General features: G+C 37.3%; 1 protein-coding gene across 1 annotated transcript; it reads right to left on the bottom strand.

Moving 5' to 3' along the window:
- Positions 1 to 395: 395 nt before the first annotated feature.
- On the bottom strand, positions 396 to 17,836 carry LOC137237798 (transmembrane protein 135-like). Its single transcript, XM_067761980.1, has 6 exons — positions 17,555 to 17,836; positions 17,342 to 17,472; positions 14,593 to 14,716; positions 10,273 to 10,671; positions 6,676 to 7,010; positions 396 to 530 (listed from the first exon to the last, which is right to left on the bottom strand). The coding sequence occupies exons 1-6, from the start codon at positions 17,708 to 17,710 to the stop codon at positions 467 to 469; spliced, it is 1,209 nt and encodes a 402-aa protein (XP_067618081.1). The 5' UTR covers positions 17,711 to 17,836; the 3' UTR covers positions 396 to 466.
- Positions 17,837 to 27,047: the final 9,211 nt, after the last annotated feature.

Raw genomic sequence — 27,047 nt, 5'->3', positions numbered from 1 at the left:
GTAAGACGCGATAACCTCCGAAGAGATTTAAGGCCGAGCTTCTCTTCCAATTAAGTCATGCTCCTCTTATTTTTACCTACAAATTGGCTGGATGGGACCTACTTGTTTTATGTCGACTCCGAACGGCATCTGCAAAGCAGAAGGGTTTTCACTGAGAGCTTTTCATGGCAGGAACACACTCGGAGTGCTTGCCAAACACTGCCGGGGGCGACCCCGCTTAGAAAATGTTTCTTCTAATTGAAAAAACTTGTTTCTAAAATGTTTGATATAGCTTTGCCCGGGGCGTGAACCCAGGATCTCCTGTGTGGTAGGCAGATCACGCTACTATCACACCACGGCGGCCGCCAATAATTAATCAATCAATTTAATAATTAAGAACAATAAAAGTACATATGTATTGGGGCAGTACTAATTTTATATTCCCAGCTTTAGTTGGATAGTCGTCCAATATAATTATACTATAAAATCATAACTGCTTTTTTCCATTTTCAGCCATTACACTCAGTAAAAATTGGTATATGCGTTGAAATCTGAAAAGGTAGCAAAGAAAGGAATTTAGATTTGCGCTTGGAAAAATTAAAACAAGTAAGGGTGTCTAAGTTCGGGTGTAACCGAACATTATATACTCAGCGTGAGTTTAATTGTACAGTTCATTTCAGATAATCTACTTTTTCGAATTTTGTTATGAGGGATTTTTTTTGAGGCTCTAGAAATGTTGTGTAATGCTTGATCGGAATAGGGGCGTGGCACCGTCCGTTAAAAAATGTCTCCCAATTTCCTTTTACAATAAAACTTGGTAATACCTATATGACACTACTTTATTTTCTCTGTATTTTCTCTTATATTTTTTGTCTCCCTCCCTCCTAAACCGGTTTCAGTACTGGTGTAAGTGTGTAAACTATATTTCGAACTAACGAAATACAAAAAAAAATACAACCTAGTTCATTACATGATGAAATGAATATTCAGGTGCTCTCATCCCGTTGACGTTTTCCCTTTTTCTGACAAGTTCGGCATGCATAATTTAGAGGGTTGTCTATCATACATAACTGCCTTTGAATTCTACTACGATCGGAGCAGATTTTACTATACATTTAGAAACATAATAACTATGTAAGCCGCTACCAGAATTTTTTAGGCATAAACATAAACGTAATTTTGTATTCCCCAAAAGATTATAGACAAAATTTTGCAGAAAACTTGTTTTTTGGTAATTCTTATAGCCTTATGCGTTTACGTTATGTTAATAATAATGAGCTTAAAGGCCGTGGTTAAATAAAACACAATGTTTAAAATTTCATTGGTTTTTTAATTTGTCAATATTTCGGCTTCAGTCTGAAGCCATCTTCAGGACTGTAAGTAAACACAAATGTATAAAAAGGGGGCATTCATTTCAGATACATGGTCATTAAAATTTACGTTATGCAACTAGGTATACATATAAACGAAACACAACTTACACTTGTGGTTATTCTTTATCGACTGATCATATGTTCGGAAAACAAAAGTAAAATAAACATCAAAAATGTATACAATTTTAAAGTACAGTAAGTGTAAACTAAAATATGCACAAACAAATATATAGGGATACAAACAATAGATCAACGAATATGTCGTCATCCAACATTATGATTTGTTGATCCCAAGTATGCTGCTAGCGGAATAATTTCTGTACGCTGCTTTCTTTCATATGCGCCGTGAGACTTGCATTTTGTGTTGTTGTTTAAGCAATAAATTGCGATATGCATATGCGCATTGGTCTGTGTCACTTTTAAAATTAATTCTCTTATCATTAGGCGTGTTCATAATGTGGAGCATTTCCATGGTGAAGCGCTTATTATATTGTTTCTCTATGTCCAATATAGTAACATTCTGGAAATCGGGATAGTGGCCCGTATCCTTACAGTGGGCCGTTAAGGCCGTTTTATTTTCCGAAGCGTTGTTTCTAAGTTTAATATTGGACTTATGGCCGGAAATCCTTGTCTTTAATTTTAATTTTGTTGTCCCCACATATACCTTCTCGCATAAGTGAGACCCGTCACCGTTGCATGGGATTCTGTATATTAGGTTGGATTTCTCATCCTTTGGAATTCTGTCCTTTGTATTACTGTAAATTTGTTTCAATGTATTGTTGTATGTGAACGCTATTTTGACCTTTTCTTTGTCATATAAATCCGATCTCTTGATCCTCTCTGCTATTCTTGGGACATAGGTTATCGCTTTGTATATTTTGTTATTTGCTTCTTCAGGTTTACGTTCATTACGTGCTCTGGTATAGAAATTTCGGACCAGTTTATTAACCAAGCTACTTGGAAACTCATTATCCTCTAGAGTTTTTTTGATGATCGTGATATTCTTCTTGTGGTACATTCTGTCGCTTATTGTAAGTACCCGTCTTATGAAGCTTTTGGCGGTATTTATTATTGTACTTTTTTCGTGTTTTGAATAATAGTTAATTAGTCTTCCCGAAGCTGTGGGTTTTCTGTACCAGTCAATATATAATTTGTTGTTTCTCCTATTGATTAACGTGTCCAAGTACGGTAGTTGACCATCTTTCTCAACCTCTATTGTAAACTTAATGTTTCTGCTGTAGCTGTTGAGTTCAGTGAGAATGTTTCCAATTTGTTCAGTTTTTACAATGGCAAATAAGTCATCTACATACTTTGTAAGTAGGCGTGGTTTGCTAGTAGTTTCATTTTCGAATCTTGTTAGCAGCTGCTCCATGACAATGTCAGCTATGACTGGGGAGGCTGGTGAGCCCATGGGCATTCCTGTACGTTGTTCGTATATTTTTTCATTGTATTTAAAATATCGATTCTCTTTTATGCAAAATTTCACCATTGTGATAAATAGTTCCCTTGTTAATGATGTATATTCTTTTATGTTTTCCCACTTTGCGGATATGATTTCAATGGCTAAATCAACCGGAATGCTTGGGAACAAGGAGACTACGTCCAAGGAAACAAGGCTTTCATCATCATAAATATATGTGCCATTGACCTTACTTTTAAATTCTGTTGAGTCATCGACATTATATTTAGAAGAACAAGTGATATTTTTGAGTATTCTCACGACATATTTACAGAGGTTGTATGACGGGGAGTCGATAGATGAACAAATAGGTCGGAGTGGTATACCTTCTTTATGAATTTTTGGTAATCCATAGATTCTGGGAGTAATAGCATTTTTACACAGTAGCTTGTTCTTTTCTTGGATATCTATGGCACCGCTGTTGAACATCCTTTGAACAATCTCATTGTTTTTGTCTTGTAGCTTGTTCGTCGGATCGCGTTTTAAAACTCTGTAGGTAGAGGTGTCGTTCACCAGTGTCTGAATCTTTGTATCGTATTCGTTTTTGTCTATCACCACTGTAGCGTTGCCCTTGTCGGCATTGAGTACAAGTAATTGTTTGTTGTGTTTGAGGAACCGTTTTGTCTCTTCCAGTATTTTGCGTGTGAATTTGTCTCGTGTGGAAATCGTATTGTTTTTTAGATGGTCGTGTATCAGTGTCGTGAAGTTGTTTCTTGCCACTTCTTGTGATTCCTTATCTTTCGCCGTTTGTATAATGTTTTCCCCGTCTGCTATAAACTTAAATAGAGGAAATCTCTTGTTTTCGGTCGAGAGGGCATATTTCGGGCCCAGCGATAACAGCCATTGTATATCATGTGGTATTTCAGTTTGTGTGGTATTTCGGAACCATTGTGGTACCACCCTAATATTGAGTTTTTCCTTCTCTTGTTGTCTTAGTTTTTCGTACTTTTTTGTTTGTCTCTGTTTAATCTTGCTTGTGAGGTTGTCCAACAGTATATTTTCACTTTCGTAGAATTTGGTTGAATGGTGAGAATTAAGAGTGTGATCGATTTCTGTTCTCAGTCTATTTGCCTCCCTTCTGTTTTGTCTTAGGAGGTCATGTTTGATACATATTATCATATTTAAAAGCTTCGCCTGCACTTGATTAATGAATGTGACAACTTTGTTTGTGTACTTACGTGGAATTCTGCAATTATTGGTGTTGTTTTTTATGATGTACATAATATCTTTTGTTGCATCTCTTAAAAAATTTGGTGTTATTCCACTTCGCTTGCATCTCTCCAAGAATTTCGTCGACTCTGATATTTTAATAATTTGTTGTGTTTTTTGCTGGTATCGTTTGATGTCCCTGTTGATCCGTGTATTATATTTGTGTTTGATGGTTTGGTACACCTTAAGGGTGTCTCCGTTCTTTTGGTGTGCTCTCCGTTTGAACATTTTTGGTAAGTTTTATAGCCTTATGCGTTTACGTTATGTTAATAATAATGAGCTTAAAGGCCGTGGTTAAATAAAACACAATGTTTAAAATTTCATTGGTTTTTTAGTGGGGACAACAAAATTAAAATTAAAGACAAGGATTTCCGGCCATAAGTCCAATATTAAACTTAGAAACAACGCTTCGGAAAATAAAACGGCCTTAACGGCCCACTGTAAGGATACGGGCCACTATCCCGATTTCCAGAATGTTACTATATTGGACATAGAGAAACAATATAATAAGCGCTTCACCATGGAAATGCTCCACATTATGAACACGCCTAATGATAAGATAATTAATTTTAAAAGTGACACAGACCAATGCGCATATGCATATCGCAATTTATTGCTTAAACAACAACACAAAATGCAAGTCTCACGGCGCACATGAAAGAAAGCAGCGTACAGAAATTATTCCGCTAGCAGCATACTTGGGATCAACAAATCATAATGTTGGATGACGACATATTCGTTGATCTATTGTTTGTATCCCTATATATTTGTTTGTGCATATTTTAGTTTACACTTACTGTACTTTAAAATTGTATACATTTTTGATGTTTATTTTACTTTTGTTTTCCGAACATATGATCAGTCGATAAAGAATAACCACAAGTGTAAGTTGTGTTTCGTTTATATGTATACCTAGTTGCATAACGTAAATTTTAATGACCATGTATCTGAAATGAATGCCCCCTTTTTATACATTTGTGTTTACTTACAGTCCTGAAGATGGCTTCAGACTGAAGCCGAAATATTGACAAATTAAAAAACCAATGAAATTTTAAACATTGTGTTTTATTTAACCACGGCCTTTAAGCTCATTATTATTAACATAACGAAAACTTGTTTTTTGAGGAAATTTGTACGAAAAATTTTGCAATAAAAATTTAGTACTTTTGTAGTAAAAGTAAATACTGGCAAATAGAGCTGCCGAAAAAGTGAGGTTATGTTGTTGACATCACCTTTATTATTTCATCATAGTTCATTAAAAAGAAACGATCCAGTTTGTATTTCGTTTTTTATTTTTTTTCTGACAAATGAAAATTTTGCTTTTAGGTTGAAAATTTTGTGCATAAAAACACAACTAAAATCAACTTTTTTTTGAAAAAAGTGAACCATCAGCGACCGAAATCATTTTCCCGTTTTATTTGCATTGTTTTTATTGTTAAAAATGTTAATGAAAAAATAAAATTTAAAACATAAACAAAAACATGCCAAACTCACTGATTTTGGGGAAATAGTGGTCTCGCTTTCTCGTGGTAGAAATTGGTTTTGTATTTCGAAGTTCCGATAAAGTTTCGTCAGTTTTTCTAGCTTGGAATCCAAGATAAAATAAAGTAGTATCATATATGTAGGTAAAAGCGAAATATATTTGATACAAATTTATTTTTCGCAGAGATAATGTAGCTTATTGTTCTAGTCTTCAACCCTTTAAGCCTCTTTTATATAAAAGTGGGTGTGGTCTTTAACCGATCCCATTTTTTTACTAGAAATATTTCCTGCTATAAGGAAAGTATTTATTCCCAAATTTATTACGATATGTTAATTTTTATTCGAGTTATGGCTCCCGAAACACAGAAAATCGCTTAATCATAAAAGGGGAAGGGTCACGCCCATTTTCAAAAATTTTAATATTTTCTAACTTTTGTTATAATTCCACTCAGAAAGTAAAACATCAGTGATAGTAAGCTCTTTTTCGCAAAGGTATAGCTTATTTTCTTCGCCTACAACCCTTTTAAAAGTCTTTTATGTAAATGTGGCGTGGTACTTAACCGATATAGCTTATTTTTTTATTCATCCATGACCCTTTTTAAAAATTTTCATATATAAAAGTGGGTGTGATCCTTAACCAATTTCGTTAATTTTCCTTCGAAGCACTCTTTATAGTTAAGGCAACCTCTCTTTCGAATTTTGTTATGATAAGTTTAACGGTTTTTGATTTGTGATAAATAATATTTGTAAAATCGATTTTATCAAGAGTCTGAATATCGGTTCACACATAAAATTTCAACGTTCTAGGTGTATTATTTACTAAATAATCAGGTTGTTTGTGTTTTCCCAAATGTTATATATACAAAAAGTGAGCGCGGCTATCATCAGATTTCGCTCTTTTTAAATAGCGATGGGAGATGAGTGCCAAGGAACCCATATACCAAATTTCAATAAGTTATGCCAATATTTACTCAAGTTATCGTGTGCACAGACAGACGGGCGGACGGACGGAAATGGCTAAATCAATTCCTTTTTTCATCCTGACGTTATGTGATTAAAGTTAATATACTCTGTGTGCAAAGCGCGCTGAGTATAAAAATGTGTATTCCTTCAATTAGAAGCGTTTATCCTCTACCAATTAATATATGCAGCCTTAAAAGAATTTCTACCTACCTATTATCCGTTATGCCACGAAAAAATTCTTTCGCTAAATTAGATAGTTCATTGTGGTGGAAAACATAACAATGCGCTAAATAAGCGAGATTAACTGGAATCATGAATTTAGCAAAAGAAAATCTCTGTAAAAGTAACGATTTTTTAACCTCTTGATCTTTGTGCTGATAACAGTAGGACTGCCAGGCTGCTTGAACTGCTATGACAAAGGCCAAAGCGCTAAATGTCAATTTACCCAAAAATATATAGGAAAGGCCACCTAAGCCAGCTGATAACAGATGTTGTGATGCATCATTAGTTGAATTTGTGACGCGACTCAAAGCGCAGCTTGATAACTGAAAAAATGCATAAAATAATCACAAAAGAATAAATAAGTTATCAATTTAAATTAAATTTTAAGGAAATAGGTTAACGCCCGCACGATTAAAGGGCCAATTAAACTTCCTTAACCCTAACGTCATAGTCGCAACCATACCCATATCCATAACCATATCCAATGTGATCGATTAATGGTGCCTTGACATAAAAATCGTGAAAATTTCATAAAAATGAAGAAAACGCAAAAGATCACAAACATATTCCACAAAAATAAGTCTCTTAGTCATAACGTATCCAACACAATGAATAAAATCTACAAAAAGTTATTAAATTCACCAACTCAAATATTTTTAGGTTATGAATATGGCGAGAAACCAAAAACCAATTGGTTGGCTATAATATGGTTATGGCTTTAGCGTTATGGTATGGCACCATTAATCGATTACATTGATTTCTATAAGGTTGGTTCGATCAGCTGTTTTATCTGGTTATGGATAAGTCACCATTAATTGGCCCTTAACCCTGCCGCTTAAGCTGAGATGAGCAGCAACATTTATGTTATCGATTTATATTACCGAATTTCATTACTAATTTAACGAATTTTCCGTTAATAATTGCGAAATTTGAGCGGGGAAAATTTATATTGCTGCGTCTGGCGATGTAAATCTAAAAGTGTTCTTGGGACTTTTTATTGGGTAGGCTAAATGGAGGTACATAGTGCTTTTAAGTTGTCATAGAGGCACTGTAACTAAGAAGCGAGATATTTCACACCGGTCCCACGCAGCTCAGTGGGAGTCTCCATCTTCCGTTGCTTCCAAACAGGTATTCCGAGTACCAAGTATCTGGGACTAACAATGACTGCAAGTTGAATTGGGAAGTATGCATCGAAGAGCGGGTACGGAAGGCCTGCATTGCCTTCTATGCCTGCAAATCAATGTTAGGTAAGAAATGGGGACTCAAGCCAAGCATGGTACTTTGGATGTACGAGGCGGTGGTGCGATCGGTGCTTACCTATGGTTCCCTAGTCTGGTGGGAAGCTCTAAGTAAGAGCTACAATCTCACCAGCCTGCAAAAAGTCCAGCGCGCGGCGTGCGTTGGTGCCATAGGGGCCGGGCGCACTTTCCCCACAGCTGCTTTAGACCCCATTTTGCACCTGCTTCCGATCGACTTGCATATACTTTGTACATCGTCGCAAACCGCACTCAGGGAATCTGGATGTTGGAAGGATACTCAGCAAGGACATAGTAGTATCCTAAAGAAACTTCTGAATGGTACATGTAGTACCTACCGAGACAGATTACTACGCAAACTGAAGTTTGAGTACGGTTGTAATACCGCCATTCCAAGCAGGAACGAGTGGAAAAAAACCCGGCCATAAGGGTCGACGACATCCAAATCTACACTGACGGCTCCAAGATGGAATCGGGAGTGGAGGCCGGAGTCTTCTCTTAGTCCCTAGATTTGTCTGCATCATTCAGACTCCCATCACACTGCAGCGTGTTTCAAGCAGAAATCCTCGCGATTTGGCAAGCCTGCAAATCACTGGAGGGCTTGAATGTAGCTGGTAAAGTTTGCATCCTGTCGGATAGCCAAGCAGCGATAAAAGAGCTTTCCTCGCCACACATTAACTCAAAATTAGTGTGGGCTTATAGGCGACTCATATCCCAGTTATCCACCAATATAGAACTATGCGTTATCTGGGTCCCGGGTCATAGGGGTATAGAGGGTAACGAGAAGGCCGGCGAGCTAGCACGCAGGGGCTCATCGGAGATGAACGAGGAAATAACCAGTGTCGAGCAGTAGCCAAGGGGAATATCCAAAGTTTCTACTTGAAGAAAGCACAAACAAAGTGGAATAACATCACCACCTGTGCAATATCAAAATCCATTTGGCCAAACTATGATGGAAAGAGGACGAAAAGTCTTCTGAACAAATCCAGGGCTAACACACGCAAACTGATAGCAGTCTGCACCGGTCATTGGGCAGTAGGTACGCATGCGGAAAAGATGGGCATTCCGTATAACGACTACTGCGGAAGCTGCAAAGATCCAAATACCAGGGAGACAGTAGAACACTTTATGTGTAAATGCCCGGCTCTAGCTTGGGCCCGGCTAAGGTTCCTTGGAACCCCGTTTCTAGAAGACCTCAGAGGGTTATCTGTGGTAGCAATCCCGAATATTCTTAATTTTATCAACAACACTGGCTGGTTGTAATACATTGACCGTAACATTCCGTAGGTTTTAGACGACTTACATGGCATCAAAACGGCTTTTAATAGCTACTTGGGCGACCAGGGTCGCAGCCATTTCACCTACCTACCTACCATGTTTAAATCCTCATAAAGCTCATAAAACTTATCATTAACCCTTTTTCGACATCACGGACATCATCTCGAATTTTACTCGGACGGCTATATCAGCATAATTTTTATTCAGAGAGAGGGGACTTTGATTTTCAATTGCTTACTCAGTCCAAAGTACCACTTTTTGGCAAGAATTATTCTCCGTTTGTTGTTATTGTTGGATAGATGAAGTTCTATACAGTCCCTAATTAATATAACAGTAACGTGGCTGCCAAAGCGCGAGTGCGCTGATGATGACTTCATCTTGCTTTTCGGGTTCCTAATTTGTTCTCCAAGAAGTGTTTGGTGTAAACGGTGTCACATAGTGAGAGGGAGAATAAATCATATTCGTGCATAAAGGCTCCATTACTGATACTTATCATAGACTTGACTTGACTTGGCGCAAACTTGGCAACTTAGCCACGATTATACTCCACTTGGCACATACAATCTGGCATCATAATCAGCGTTGAAATTTATTTTTAAATAAATGTCAATTTGTATGACAAAATGTCAAAATGAAATGGAAACAAACAAATGGCATCTCAAAATGTAAACGTCACTTAGAACTTACATAGAAAATCAAAATTCAACAGACTTCTAAGTCAAGTTAAGTGTTGCTAAGTTTTGAGTAATCAGTTACATGCAATGTTCATTTAACAGAACTGTAAGTGACAGTTCTCAAGTCAAGTCAAGTCTATGCTAAGTATCAGTAATGGAGCCTTAAGCCACTGAATTGCGCTTCAGTGCACTTTTCGGCATCCCAGTTAGATATTCGATATTGTTTCGAATAACATGAGAACAAAAGACTCGGGTACATCATGTTACGCCCAAATCTATAGATACTTCAAGGTTTATTTTATCCCTTTAGTTCAGCCGTGCATTTCTATAGCACTGCATACGAAAATTTTAATTTTAAATATATGCTCGTAACTTACCCTATAAATTCCCACATAGGATAGAAAAAATGCAGTCATTTTAAATTGTAATCTTTTTAAGTCCTCCAAACGTCGCGGCAGTCTGCCTTTTCTAACAATACTCAACAGATCTAATGGTATACCATAAAGTAGATATGATCGCATGCCTTCCATAATAAATTTTGTGCATGAAATGCCATCATGCAGACAACGAGATCCTGTGTTCTTCAGATCCTCGTAATTTTCGTCTTTTTTCTGATGTTGCAATCCAGTTAACGGTTGAATAAACCAAAATCCATTGAACTCATTACATCGTTTTGCATGCAATATAACAGCACTGGAGATCATAAATACGAGTGTTTGTATTGGCAGTGAACGGGTTATGGTGGGGCTATGTCTGCGCAACCAGGTTTCCAGTGACTGTAAAAGGAGTTTAAATTTAAAAATTTTCTATGTAATTGTTTGGCGCTTGAAACCCTGATGTTAGTTTAAGGAATCGCCTTAGTATTTTTGGACTCCCTGAGAAAAACTTATTTTTTGGTTTACTTTGATCTCTATAATCATAGGTTGGTAACCGTTATTAGGACCAAAGTGAACCACAAAATTAGCTTATAAGAGTTTCAACGTGATCCCCCTTATTCCCCGCTGATATTATTATGGGAAACTTATTGCTAAGATAGGAAGAAGCAATTCAGTAGCATACAAAATTCGGACTTAAGTATCAAAGGGCCCGGGTCGATATCAGCCAAAGGACAGGCAATCTAACAGCACATTTCAAAAATTTCGGCATGAGATTGGCCTCCAGACCGCAGCCATTCTCCAGGAGGGCTTGAGCTAAATGGATTGTGACATATACTCAGAAAAGCAAAAGAGCAAAAGGTCGTTAAGTCTTTTAGGACAAGCTTACGGCGATGGTTTCTACGTGAAGAGCTAAGACGTTTCAACATTTTTTTGATAGGGAGCAAAATCGCTTATTAAAGGTATAGATGGATTATAGGCAGCTACTATCCGATATACTCTCGATGTGCACAATGGAAGAGAGAAATGGGATAAACTGACATTCCTGACAATGAGCAAACAAAGTTCCAAAGTGCCCTTATCTTGTTATATTGGCTCAATCTGCTTTCATAGACAAAACTACCGTTAGAGGTTAGGAAACCTACAAGGAGAAGAATCTCAATCATCTCTTCCACGGTGAACTGATCGGGTTAAACGCATAGGCCCATAGTCATAGTCAAAATAAAATAGGTTTTATATTTAGTTGCAGCTTTTTTGCCAGATAGCTCATAGAAAATTATTTCAAAAAGCTGTAACTAAATTTGAACCCTATTTTATTTTGACTATGACTATGCGCCATAATGTTTTAAGAAAATGACATATTTGTGGTAGAAATTTTTTAAATCGGTATTAAGTTATACGATCATGGATGGAAATCAGACATGTAAAATGTATCTCCCCATCCCATTATTACCCTATCACGTTAGCCAAATTAGATCAATTTCTTAATTTTATAATCTCGCCAGGAAAAGCAGTCGTTCTGATCCTAAAGTTTCCTGAAGTTAGAAATACATTTAAACCTGAAGTTCGCTTAAGAATCTCCTTTTTCAAAGTTGAGAGGCTTCTTGATTATTCCACTATCGCTCAAAGGTTTGGTGCCACCAAGCGACTTACAGAAAAATTTACCTACACTCTTAAATCGTATGATAATCTTCCGGCATTAACCCTAACTGGCCCTTAAGGGCCAATTAAACTTCCTTAATCCTAACGCCATAGACGTAACCATACCCATACCCATAACCATCTCCATCACGTATCGGCTTTGGGAGTGTTCGAGAGAAAAGTTCTTCGAAAGATTTATGGAGCTCTACGCGTTAACGATGGCGAGTACCGAAGAAGATTTAATGATGAGCTGTACGAGCTATACGCAGACATCAACATAGTCCAGCGAATTAAAACGCAGCGGCTGCGCTGGCTAGGCCATGTTATGCGAATGAAAGATGATGCTCCGGCCAAGGAAGTGTTTCTATCGGAACCCGCCTATGGAAGCAGAGGTAGAGGGCGGTCCCCACTCCGTTGGAAGGACCAGGTGGAAAACGATTTAAACTCCATTGGTGTGACCAATTGACGCCGGTTGGCGGAGCGAAGGATCGACTGGCGCGCCTTGTTCGACGGCCATAACCGTTTAGACGGTTAAGCACCAATTAAGTAAGTAAGTAGTCAAAACGTATCCAAAACAATAAATAAAATCAACAAAAAGTTAATAAATTCTCTAAATCAAATATTTTTGGTTTATGGATATGGCGAAAAACCAAAAACCAAATAGTTGGCTATGGTATGTTATGATTACCAGAGTGGCCAACAAAGGGAGGAAATTGCTTCTCTTTTTCAAAGCTGTGGCATTAATGACATAGAGTAGGTTGCACTGGCCGGTCCATGAGGACCTCACATAGACTGATTGAGTCCGTAGTGTTACCAGAAGTTTGTTTTAACGACCAAACTGTAAAACCCCTATCAAAAACCAGGACCTATGTTATAAAATAACTCCGTCCTCTTTGCAAATACTAGAAGCTTCCTAGGCAAGTGGCTGCTGATCTGACAGCTGTATCACTCCTAAAGCTTGAGTCTTAGCCTAACAAGTACAGGGCAGGAGCACAGAACGTGCTCGATCGTTTCCTCCTGCAAACCGCACTTCCTACATCTGCTATCACTAACCAAGCCTAATTTAAATGCATGCGACGCCAGAAGGCAGTGTCCAGTCAGAATACCCGTCATGAGTCTACAGTCCTCTCTTTTTAATGATAGAAGCAACTTTGTTAGTCTAAGGTTGTAAGACCTACACATAATCTTCGACACTTTACAGACCCGTGCTTGAACACACGCCTTTCCCGCTTGGTCGATCATGTGCACCTCTCGCCTTCGCTTAATCTCGCCCAGTCTAATTGGGACGTCTACGGAGCAAGCTTCAAGGGATGCGCCTTTTTTAGCTAGTTCATCCGCTTTTTCATTACCATCTATTCCCATATGCCCTGGGACCCAATATGGATGTATTCTTATCCATGTCCCGATTCTATTCCAGGGACTGCTTACACTCTAACACGCATTTAGATGCTGTGCTATACGAGATTATTGCCTTAATTGCTGCTTGACTGTCAATATAAAAGAAAACGCGGTTGCAGCTTAAGCTATTCTCTTCCAGGGTTTCTACTGCTTTGGTTACGGCTACTATTTTCGCTTGCAAAACGCTACAGTAATCCGGCAGGCTGTAGGATCTGCTTATTTCCGGATCAGCACAGTATACCGCAGACCCTACTCCTTCCACTACTTTGGAACCATCTGTGTACACATGTATCTCCTCGTCCGCCATTTGCGCACCCTTGCGACAACCGTCCACCTCTATTATGGCCTTAAGATCTCTCTCGAAGCGCAGATAGGGAATCAGGCAGTCTGTTCGTCTTGTGATTGATGGCGCTATACTACTATGGCCATATGGTCGGCGCTCAAGCTGCCCCGAGGCACCGAGCCTGGTTGGACTTGTTAATCCATGAAAATTGAAGTTTCTGATTTCTGACCGAGTTGCCTATCTTTACATAGTAGAAAAGATAATCTTATTTGTTGCAGCTGTCTAGTTTTTCGCAGAACGGATACATTGGTGTTTCATGCTGCTATATTGGTCTAAAAAAATAGTGGATCCCCTAAACCCCTAAAGTGCTGAAATTAATGACCCTGAAAAATGTCTGACGCCGGCTGTAAATTGAGTGATTTGGTTTTGGATCTGTCGATCAACAGACCGAATAGTACAGCTGACTATATTTCATGACATGGTCTTCATGGACAAAGCTCATACATAAATAGACATTTCAATAACAGGCCGATATGCCCCCCCCCCCCTCCCTACCTAATGTAAAGGATTATGTGTCATATGAAGTTAGGCCCCAGATTTTCAGTGGACATAAGGCAGCGCGAGTCTACAAATGTCTCATATTTATTTGGAAAGCCAGAGAAAAATGTGGATAGGTTCCAGTTTGAGCAGCTGCAATATAAGAGATATTGGTGCGATACCCATTTTGTTAGGTACGCCCTCCTCCTTTTTAAAAGGTGATCGTTATTCATCAGAAACTTGTTCTCTGGTTGATTGCGAAGATGGCGGTGGGCTTTTTGTTTAACGTCTGCTTGTAACTAATAAGAGCAAAGGGCTGCTAAAGCCTTCAGCTTCTGTCCGCAAAGAAGAGCACTTATTGTGCTGAGTGTAAGAGCTGTTTTCCTATGGAACTCAAACATCGACCCACTTTCTGAACGCCCTTTAAATTTAAGCTTATGTATCTTTATATAACAGATTATTACCGCTTGTGTTGTAGCTGTGCTGAATAGACGTACTGTGCGAACTGGAAAAAACCAAGCCAACTGAAATGCGAGATATGTTGGTAAAAATGCCGTTGTATACAAATATAATCTGCCGAGTTTGTTTCTGTGAATATAAATAATGAGCATTTGAATGTGAAAATTATAAATCTTATTTCTAAATCTATATTGATCTTTATACCCTGCTGACAATTTCATTTTTAAGAATCGAATCCGCACATCTTGACCTTTTTATACTCAGCTGAGCAGAGCTCACAGAGTATATTAATTTTGTTCGCATAACGGTAATCCATAACGGCATAAACTAATCGAGATAGATATAGACTTCTAGATATCAAAATGATCTGGGCGAGAAAAGAAATTCATTTAGCCATGTCCGTCCGTCCGTCTGTCCGTAAACACGATAACTTGAGTAAATTTTGAGGTATCTTGATGAAATTTCGTATGTAGGTTCCTGGGCACTCATCTCAGATCGCTATTTAAAATGAACAAAATCGGACTATAACCACGCCCACTTTTTCGATATCGAAAATTTCGAAAAACCGAAAAAATGCGATAATTCATTACCAAAGACGGATAAAGCTATGAAACTTGGTAGGTGGGTTGTTGACCTTATGACGAAAAATAGAAAATTAGTAAAATTTTGGATAATGGGCATGGCACAGCCGACTTTTAAAATAAGGCAATTTAAAAGTTTTGCAAGCTGTAATTTGGCAGTCGTTGACGATATTATGATGAAATTTGGCAAGCACGTTACTCCTATTACTATATGTGTGCTAAATTAGCAAAATCGGATGACGAACACGCCCACTTAAAAAAAAAAAATTTTAAAGTCCAATTTTAACAAAAAATTTAATATCTTTACAGTATATAAGTAAATTATGTCAACATTAAACTTCAGTAATGATGTGCAACCAAATAAAAGAAAATTTCAAAATGGGCGTGGCTCCGCTCTTTTTCATTTAAGTTGTCTAGAATACTTTTAATGCCATAAGTCGAACAAAAATTTACCAATCCTTGTAAAATTCGGTAAGGGCATAGCTTCTATGACGATAACTGTTTTATGTGAAAATGGGCGGTTGAGGCCACGCCCAGTTTTTATACACAGTCGACCGTCTGTCCTTCCGCTCGGCCGTTAACACGATAACTTGAGCAAAAATCGATATATCTTTACTAAAATTAGTTCACGTACTTATATGAGCTCACTTTATCTTCGTATAAAAAATGACCGAAATCCGACTATGACCACGCCCACTTTTTCGATATCGAAAATTACGAAAAATTAAAAAAATGCCATAATTCTATACCAAATACGAAAAAAGGGATGAAACATGGTAATTGGATTGGTTTATTGACGCAAAATATAACTTTAGAAAGAACTTTGTAAAATGGCTGTGACACCTACCATATTAAGTAGAAGAAGATGATAAAGTTCTGCAGGGCGAAATCAAAAGCCCTTGGAATCTTGGCAGGAATACTGTTCGTTTATTACATATATAAATAAATTAGCAGTACCCGACTTATGATGTTCTGGGTCACCTTGGTTCACATTTTGATCGATATCTCGAAAATGCCTTCACTTATACAACTAAGGGTCAGTCCCTTTTAAACCCCTCAATAACACCTTTCATTTGATACCCATATCGTACAAACACATTCTAGAGTCACCCCTGGTCCACCTTTATGGCGATATCCCGAAATGGCGTCCACCTATAGAACTATGGCCCACTCCCTTTTAAAATACTCTTTACTACCTTCTATTTGATAACGATGTCATACAAACACATTCCAGGATTACCCTATGTTCATTTTCCTACATGGTGATTTTCCCTTATTTTGTCTCCAAAGCTCTCAGCTGAGTATGTAATGTTCGGTTACACCCGAACTTAGCCTTCCTTACTTGTTAAAGTTTGTGAACGTTCAATGCCGTTCGGAAAGTTTAGAAACAGTAATATACTCAATTTGTGATACTCGATAAGGTTTTTTGGCCAGCAAAAAGATGCCCTGAAGATTTAGGCGCATGTTACAGACTTAACAGAAACAATTTGTAAACGTGCCCTGTGCTCGAATACTTGCTTCTTGGAAATATCAAAAATTGAAGAAATTTCGTGTTTTCTTTATAACGATGCATGCGAATGAGGATGAAAACTATCGGTAAAAAGATACTCTGTCAAGTAATGCTCGTACCTTTCTCTCACTTGACAGGGTAGGACAAAGCGATGACAGATTATAAGCACATTAGAGTGCGGGCAGGAAAGATGTCTGTCGACTTACAGCCGGGAAGTTCAGTTTCCAGAAGTTAACACCTCCCGATGAAATGAGACTGCTTGATTTCAATTTGGATGATGAAAATAGAAGAAAAAGCCTCAGTGCTGAGGGCAATGTGCACCCAGGACTACAAGGAAAGTTTGTCAACGAGAAGTCGCTAACTCAGCGAAGGCGTTCAGCTGTTCAGATAAGGTCCTATCTAACGTATTTAGGGAGTAAACTCTAGCCCAGAGCTAAGGAATCAATTACACCTTACAGACTGACATGAAACCTAGTAAGTCTGCCATCGAGCAAATTTTCATGAAATTCTGGAGAAGGACACCCACACTCGCGCGACCGTTATTTTTCGAAACTTTCCCGCTACCGCCCATTGCAGTGGTTTTTAATTAGTACCGTGCGTTCTGTAAATAACGGGATCCCGTGCCCATCTCTGAAATTGCAAATATTTTATTTTTTCCCTCACCTCAACAAACAGATACCGGAAAATGTTAAGGCACAAGCCGCAGCGCTCCAAAGCGATGATTCCAAATAGTAACGCAGAATATTCAATAACTTTTTTTGATTTAAACTTTTTGGTTTAAGTACAATGGGTGACTGTAAATAAAAATACATCCAAACTCATTATATAACTTTCAATCTTCTCTTTTATTTTTAACGATATACAACTTGTACTTACAATAGCTAAGGGAAGAAAATATCTCAAGCTCCCCACGGAAAACCGATACCAATTCCACCAAAACATCTGTGTACATGTTTGACCTTGATGCAACAACAATTCAGAGCATGGTATGCAATTCAATGGTGGCAATACTAATTTACTAAATCCAGCCATAATTTCGTTTCCGCAGGTGAATTTGCGTTTCCGTAGTACATATAATTAGCAATGGAATCGCTTTGAGTGCAATAAAGAACTGATTGCACTCTTCCCAGCGTTAGCTAATGCAAGCAAAATCGTCATAATTTTCAAGTTATGTATTAAGTTGCAAGCAAGTCGAAGGTTAGAAATGTTTTGTATATATTAAAGTTCCCATAGAGTGCATTAGCTTTTGTGACGTTAAAAAATTACGTTGGCTATAATAAAACAAGTAAGGAAGGCTAAGCTCGGGTGTAACCGAACATTACATACTCAGCTGAGAGATTTGGAGACAATATAGGGGAAAATCACCATGTAGGATAATGAACCTAGGGTAACCCTGGAATGTGTTTGTATGACATGGGTATCAAATGGAAGGTGTTAAAGAGTATTTTAGAAGGGAATGAGTCATAGTTATATAGGTGGACGCCATTTCGGGATATCGCCATAAAGATGGACGAGTGGTGACTCTAGAATGTGTTTGTACGATATGGGTATCAAATGAAAGGTTATAATGAGTATTTTAAAACGGAGTGGGCCTTAGTTCTATAGGTGGACGCCTTTTCGAGATATCGCAATAAAGGTGGACCAGGGGTGACTCTATAATGTGTTTGTACGATATGGGTATCAAATGCAATGTGTTAGTGTGGGTTTTAAAAGGTTGTTGTATATGTGAAGGCGTTTTCGAGGTATCGATCAAAATGTAGACCAGGGTGACCAAGAACATCATCTGTCGGGTACTGCTAATTTATTTATATATGTAATACCACGAACAGTATTCCTGCCAAGATTACAAGGGCTTTTGATTTCGCCTGCAGAACTTTTTCATCTTCTTCTACTTAATATGGTAGGTGTCACACCCATTTTACAAAGTTTTTTCCAAAGTTATATTTTGCGTCAAAAAACCAATCCAATCACCATGATTCATCCCTGTTTTCGTATTTGGTATAGAATTATGGCAAATTTTTATTTTTCGATATCGGAAAAGTGGGCGTGGTCTTAGTCGGATTTCGACCATTTTTTATACCAAGATAAAGTGAGTTCAGATAAGTACGTGAACTAAGTTTAGTAAAGATATATCGATTTTTGCTCAAGTTATCGTGTTAACGGCTGAGCGTAAGGACAGGCGGTCGACTGTGTATAAAAACTGGGCGTTGTTTCAACCGATTTCGCGCATTTTCACCGAGAACAGTTATCGTCATAGAGGCTATGCCCTTACCAAATTTCACATGGATTGGTAAATTTTTGTTCGACTTATGGCATTAAAAGTATTCTAGACAAATTAAATGAAAAAGGGCGGAGCCACGCCCATTCTGAAATTTTATTTTATTTTTGTATTTTGTTGCACCATATCATTACTGGAGTTGAATGTTGACATAATTTACTTATATACTGTAAAGATATAAAAATTTTTGTTAAAATTTTACTTTTTTTTAAATGCGTGTTCGTCATCCGATTTTGCTAATTTTTATTTAGCACACATACAGTAATAGGATTAACCTTCCTGCCAAATTTCATAATAATATCTTCAACGACTGCAAAATTACAGCTTGCAAAACTTTCAAATTACCTTCTTTAAAAGTGGGCGGTACCAAAATTGTCCAAAATTTTACTAATTTTCTATTCTGCGTCATAAGTTCAACCCACATACCAAGTTTCTTCGCTTTACCCATCTTTGGTAATGAATTATCGCACTTTTTCGGTTCTTCGAAATTTTCGATATCGAAAAAGTGGGCGTGGTTATGGTCCGATTTCGTTCATTTTAAATAGCGATCTGAGATGAGTGCCCAGGAACTTACATACCAAATTTTATTAAGATACCTCAAAATTTACTCAAGTTATCGTGTTCACGGACAGACAGATAGACGGACGGACGGGCGGACATGACTAAATGAATTTATTTTTTCGTCCAGATCATTTTGACATATAGAAGTCTATATCTATCTCGATTAGTTTATGCCTTTACGGATTACCGTTATGCGATCAAAATTAATATATTCTGTGAGCTCTGCTCAGCTGAGTATAATTATTGTTGAAAAAACGAAACTTTTATTTCGTTTTATATTTCCCACACCGAGACAGGGTTGCGTGATTTTTATTTGAATGAATCACGAATCCAAAAATAAAAGATATTTTTTATTTATTATTTGATTCTTCAGTCGAATCAAATATACTGTTTATTTTTTATTTGATTCGGCATCCAAATCAAAGATACTTCTTAATATTTTGGGTTTGTTAATGGAGCCCTACACGCCGGCTTTATCCTAAAACTTCGATTGTTGGGTTTGTAGGCGCTTGCACCCTACCTCCATGCTCGGTAACCCGGTTACATTTCTGATGCGATTTCGAGCGATCTTTTTCTCGCTCCTGTAACCTGATCTCCCTTCTGGTCCAAGCTCCCATCGGCATCCCTCTTCTCTTTCATTTAGGGCCAAGTTTCTCAGCAGGAGCTATTTTCAAGCCCAGGACATAAAATACGTGCTGCGTGCTTTGTACACAGGGTATTATAACTTTGATTGGATAACGGTTGGTTGTACAGGTATAAAGGAATTGAGATAGATATAGACTTCCCTATATAAAAATCATCAGCATCGAAAAAAAATTTGTTTGCGCCATGTTCGTCGGACTGTCCGTTAACACGATAACTTGAGTAAATATTGAGATATCTTTACCAAATTTGGTACACTAGCTTATCTGGACCCAGAATATATTGGTATTAAAAATGAGCGAAATCGGATGATAACCACGCTCACTTTTTATATATACATATAACATTTTTGGAAAACACTAAAAACCTGATTATTTAGTTAATAATACACCTACACTGTTGAAATTTGATTTGTGGACTGATATTGAGACTCTTGATAAAAATTTGAGAAAAATTTTTTAAATGGACGTGGCGCCGCCCATTTGTGATAAAATCATTTCTACAAATATTATTAATCATAAATCAAAAATCGTTAAACCTATCGTAACAAAATTCGGCAGAGAGGTTGCCTTTACTATAAGGAATGCTTTGAAGAAAAATTAACGAAATCGGTTAAGGACCACGCCCACTTTTATATAAAAGATTTTTAAAAGGGTCGTGGACGAATAAAATAAACTATATCTTTGCAAAAAGGAGTTTTATATCAATGGTATTTCATTTCCCAAGTGGATTTATAACAATAAATAGGAAAAACTTCAATTTAAAAAAAATGGGCGAGGCACCGCCCGTTTTATGACGAAGCAATTTTCTATGTTTCGGAAGCCATAACTCGAACAAAAATTAACGGAGCGTAATGAAATTGTGTACACATATTTTCCTTATAGCAGAAAATATTTCTAGTAAAAATGGACGTGATCGGTTAAAGACCACGGCAACTTAGATATAAAAAAAGTTTAAAAGGGTTGCAGACTAGAATAATAAGCTATAACTTAGCAAAAAATAGTTTCGAATCAATGATATTTCACTTATCATGTTTTACTGTAAGAGGAAATGGGGAGAAATTTTTTTTTAAACGGGCGGTGGCACGTGTTATGTAGAAAAGTAATTTAAATGAAATGTACAATTGAAACTCACGCTGAGTATGTAATGTTCGGTTACACCCGACCTTAGCCTTCCTTACTTGTTTCTTTATAACTTATTTATCTGATCATTGATTTGGATGAGCTATAGATTGTTGCAGAAGTATTCCCTCACCGCACAATTCGTCCAAAGTATGTTGATATCTGCATAAAGCTCATCATTGTACCTTCTTCCAAAATGCAGTGACCCCAATTTTGAGTTCCTATATAAAAATGCTTCAAAAAGAATATTGAATTCCATTGTTAATTCGTGCTTAATCTCCTAGGCGATTTTCTTCGTTGAGTAAAAAGTCAATCCAAAAGTCCTCTGCATGCAAATACGGATGCCGTTAGGAACAAAGGAACAATTTCAGAGTCTTCTTGAGGATTTGACTTATCGTGAAAATCTGGTCAATAGTAAATTAACTAGGTCTGAATCTACATTGATAAGGTCCAATCAATTCTTTGACAATGGGCTTCAGTCTTTGTCGTAAAGAAATGCTATCTAAAAAATGGATTTTGAGAATATTGAGTTCCACTCATAAACTGGCTGACAGAAAAAAAACTAAGTCCATTTTAATTAATCACACCGGCACACAAAAACAGAAGTAGTCCGTACATTTAGCAGGACTCACATTAAATTTAAAATAAAAGTAAGAAATGTAGGGTAATTGTACAGGTTATGATCAAAGCTGAGCCTCCTATTTTTGGTGGCGTATTCAAAGATGCGTATTCAGGTCTACGAATCCGGCATCTAGCATATTTTGACCGTTCAAAAGTTATGAGTAAGTGAGCTAACGCACTTAAATTTTGCATCGATTTAAATGAAACTTTATTTTACACTCACCATAATCCCTTGGTTTTTATATAACGTCAACTCTTGAATGATCGTTAATCCCTCGCAAAGCTCGTCAGCCTTGTAAACCTCGCAAACTTACCCTGCAAAAATCGCGAGTACTCCATGCATGCATGTATGGAGTACTCGCTATGGACCAACCGAGTGCTCCAAAATTAACCACAATTCATACAAAAAATATGGTCCAATTAACATTGCGATGTCCTAGGACGGGACCAAATACTCCAGCTCCGCATTACATCGGAGTAATCGATGGAGTACCCACAGTCCAATAAACATCGTGTAGTGATTACAATCGTTAAAAACGAGCAATGATCGGCTTACAAATTGTTCGTGTAGAAACATGAGTTGGTCCATTGCTGCATTACAGTGGAGTATACTGGTAAGTACTCCAGTGGACCACATGATCCAACAATTTTTGCAGGGTAGTGATTACAATCGTTAAAAACGAGCAATGATAGCCTTACAATATCCCTGCAAAAATTGTTGGATCATGTGGTCCACTGGAGTACTTACCAGTATACTCCACTGTAATGCAGCAATGGACCAACTCATGTTTCTACACGAACATATTGTAAGCCGATCATTGCTCGTTTTTAGCGATTCCCTGCAAAAATCGCGAGTACTCCATGCATGCATGTATGTAGTACTCGCTATGGACCAAGCGAATGCTCCAAAATTAACCACAATTCATACAAAAAATATGGTCCAATTAACATTGCGATGTCCTAGGACTGGACCATATACTCCAGCTCCGCATTACATCGGAGTAATCCATGGAGTACCCACAGTCCAATAAACATCGTGTAGTGATTACAATCGTTAAAAACGAGCAATGATCGGCTTACAATATGTTCGTGTAGAAACATGAGTTGGTCCATTGCTGCATTACAGTGGAGTATACTGGTAAGTACTCCAGTGGACCACATGATCCAACAATTTTTGCAGGGATATTGTAAGCCGATCATTGCTCGTTTTTAACGATTGTAACGATTTTTGCAGGGAATCGTTTAAAACGAGCAATGATCGGCTTACAATATGTTCGTGTAGAAACATGAGTTGGTCCATTGCTGCATTACAGTGGAGTATACTGGTAAGTACTCCAGTGGACCACATGATCCAACAATTTTTGCAGGGTAGTGATTACAATCGTTAAAAACGAGCAATGATCGGCTTATAATACGATCGTGTAGAAGCATGAGTTGGTCCATTGCTGCATTACAGTGGAGTATACTGGTAAGTACTCCAGTGGACCACATGATCCAACAATTTTTGCAGGGTAGTGATTACAATCGTTAAAAACGAGCAATGATCGGCTTATAATACGATCGTGTAGAAACATGAGTTGGTCCATTGCTGCATTACAGTGGAGTATAATGGTAAGTACTCCAGTGGACCACATGATCCAACGATTTTTGCAGGGTATATGAAAAATCGTTTCATTTGCATCGCTTCCATTGTTGTGAGTCAATTGCAAGTTAGAGTGAGTTGATTTATTAAGTAACGGATTACTTTTCAAAAGTTTTATTGAACTTTTTAATGAGCACGATACGAGTAAGTATCGAGTACTTTCCCTCGATACTTTATCGATTACCTTTCTTGATAATTTAAATGAGTACAGGTATAGAGTTCAGGGAGATATCGGAACAGCACTAAATATATATAAGCAAAAATAATAAAACATTCAATAAAATTTGCATATAAGACAAAAGCAATAGTAGTACATCAATAAAAATGTTATATGTCCCGGTGGCTAGGCAAGGTAAGAGCAAATACGAAAGTTTAGATAACTGAGGGACTTTCGTGTTATATATAGGGAGGCTGGCTCAATGAAAATATGAGCAACTTAAAAAAAAAATCAAAATAAAAACGAAGCAAAACAAGTAAGGAAGGATAAGTTCGGGTGTAACCGAACATTACAAACTCAGCTGAGAGCTTTGTAGACAAAATAAAGGAAAATCACCATGTAGGAAAATGAACCTAGGGTAACCCTGGAATTTGTTTGTATGACATGGGTATCAAATGGAAGGTATTAAAGATTATTTTAAAAGGGAGTGGGCCATAGTTCTATAGGTGGACGCCATTTCGGGATATCGCCATAAAGGTGGAACAGGAGTGACTCTAGAATGTGTTTTTACGATATGGGTATCAAATGAAAGGTATTAATGAGGGTTTTAAAAGGGAGTGGCTCTTAGTTGTATATGGGAAGGCGTTTTCGAGATATCGACCAAATTGTGGTCCAGGGTGATCCGGAACATCATCTATCGGGTACCGCTAATTTATTTATATATTTAATAACACGAACAGTATTCCTGCCATGATTCTAAGGCCTTTTTATTTCGCCCTGCAGAACTTTTTCATTTTTTTCTACTTAATATGGTAGGTGTCACACCCATTTTACAAAGTTTTTTCTTAAGTTATATTTTGCGTCAAAAACCCAATCCAATTACCATGTTTCATCCCTTTTTTCGTATTTGGTATAGAATTATGGCATTTTTTCTTTTTTCGATATCGAAAAAGTGGGCGGGGTCATAGTCGGATTTCGCCCATTTTTTATACCAAGATAAAGTGAGTTCAGATAAGTACGTGAACTAAGTTTAGTAAAGATATATCGATTTTGGCTCAAGTTATCGTGTTAACGGCCGAGCGGAAGGAGAGACGGTCTACTGCGTATAAAAACAGGGTGTGGCTTCAACCGATTTCGCCCATTCTCACAGAAAACAGTTACCGCTATAGAAGCTATGCCGTTACCGAATTTCACATGGATTGGTAAATTTTTGTTCGACTTATGGCATTAAAAGTATTCTACACAAATTAAATGAAAATGGGCGGAGCCACGCCCATTTTGAAATTTTCTTTAATTTTTGTATTTTGTTGCACCATATCATTACTGGAGTTGAATGTTGACATAATTTACTTATATACTGTAAAGATATTAAACTTTTGGTTAAAATTTGACCTTTAAAATTTTTTTTTAAAAGTGGGTGTGTTCGTCATCCGATTTTGCTAATTTTTATTAAGCACACGTATAGTAATAGGAGTAACGTTCCTGCCAAATTTCATCATGATATCTTCGACGACTGCCAAATTACAGATTGCAAAACTTTTAAATTATCTTCTCTTAAAAGTGGGCTTGGCACGCCCACTGTCCAACATTTTACTAATTTTCTATTCTGCGTCATAAGTTCAACCCACCTACCAAGTTTCATCGCTTTATCCGTCTTTGGTAATGAATTATCGCATTTGTGAGCTCTGTGAGCTCTGCTCAGCTGAGTATAAAAACTTGTGAGCTTAGACCTTGGCATTTTTATACTCAGCTGAGTAGAGCTCACAGAGTATATTAACTTTGTTCGCATAACGGTAATCCGTAACGGCATAAACTAATCGAGATAGATATAGACTTCTATACATCAAAATGATCTGGGTGAAAAAAGAAATTCATTTAGCCATGTCCGTCCGTCCGTCCGTCTGTAAACACGATAACTTGGATAAATTTTGAGGTATCTAGATGAAATTTGGTATGTAGGTTCCTGGCGCTCATCTCAGATCGCTATTTAAAATGAACGAAATCGGACTACAACCACGCCCACTTTCGATATCGAAAATTTCGAAAAACCGAAAAAGTTCGATAATTCATTACCAAAGACGGATAAAGCGATGAAACTTATTAGGTGCATTGACCTTATGACGCAAAATAGAAAATTAGAAAAATTTTGAGCAATGAGCGTGGCACCGCCCACTTCTAAATGAAGGTAATTTAAAATTTTCCAAGCTGTAATTTGGCAGTCGTTGAAGATATCATGATGAAATTTGGTAGGCACATTACTCCTATTACTATATGTGTGCTAAATAAAAATTAGCGAAATCGGATGACGAACATGCCCACTTTTAAAAAAATTTTTTTTAAGTCAAATTTTAACAAAAAATTTAATATATTTGCTGTATAAAAGTAAATTATGTCAACATTCGACTCCAGTAATGATATGGTGCAACAAAATACAAAGATAAAAGAAAATTTCAAAATGGGTGTAACTCCGCCCTATTTCATTTAATTCGTCTAGAATACTTTTAATGCCATAAGTCGAACAAAAATTTACCAACCCTTGTGAAATTTGGTATGGACATAGATTCTATGACCATAACTGTTTTCTGTAAAAATGGGCGAAATCGGTTAATGCCACGCCCAGTTTTTATACACAGTCGACCGTCTGTCCTTCCGCTCGACCGTTTACACGATAACTTGCGCAAAAAACGATATATTTTAACTAAACTTAGTTCACGTACTTATGTGAAGTCACTTTATCTTGGCATAAAATATGGCCGATATCCGACTATGACCACGCCCACTTTTCCGATATCGAAAATTACGAAAAATGAAAAAAATGCCATAATTCTGTACCAAATATGAAAAAAGAGATGAAACATGGTAATTCGATTGGTTTATTGATGCAAAATATAACTTTAGAAAAAACTTTGTAAAATGGGTGTGATACCTACCATATTAAGTAGAAGAAAATGAAAAAGTTCTGCAGGGCGAAATCAAAAGCCCTTGAAATCTTGGCAGGAATACTGTTCGTGGTATGACATATATAAATAAAGTAGCGATACCCGACAGAAGATGTTCTGGGTCACTCTGTTCCACATTTTGGTCAATATCTCTAAAACGCCTTCACATATACAACTAAGGGCTACTCCCTTTTAAAACCCTCATTAATACTTTTAATTTGATACCCATATCATACAAACACATTCTAGAGTCACCCCTGGTCCACCCTTATTGCGATATCTCGAAAAGGCGTCCACATATAGAACTAAGGCCCACTACGTTTTAAATAATCATTAACACCTTTCATTTGATACACATACAAACACATTCCAGGGTTACGGTTACCCTAGGTTCATTTTGCCAAATGA

The sequence above is a fragment of the Eurosta solidaginis genome, chromosome 1 (assembly GCF_040869045.1).
Source record: "Eurosta solidaginis isolate ZX-2024a chromosome 1, ASM4086904v1, whole genome shotgun sequence".
NCBI classification, from domain to species: Eukaryota; Metazoa; Arthropoda; class Insecta; order Diptera; family Tephritidae; genus Eurosta; species Eurosta solidaginis.
This window is presented reverse-complemented; position numbering and strand designations above follow the sequence as displayed.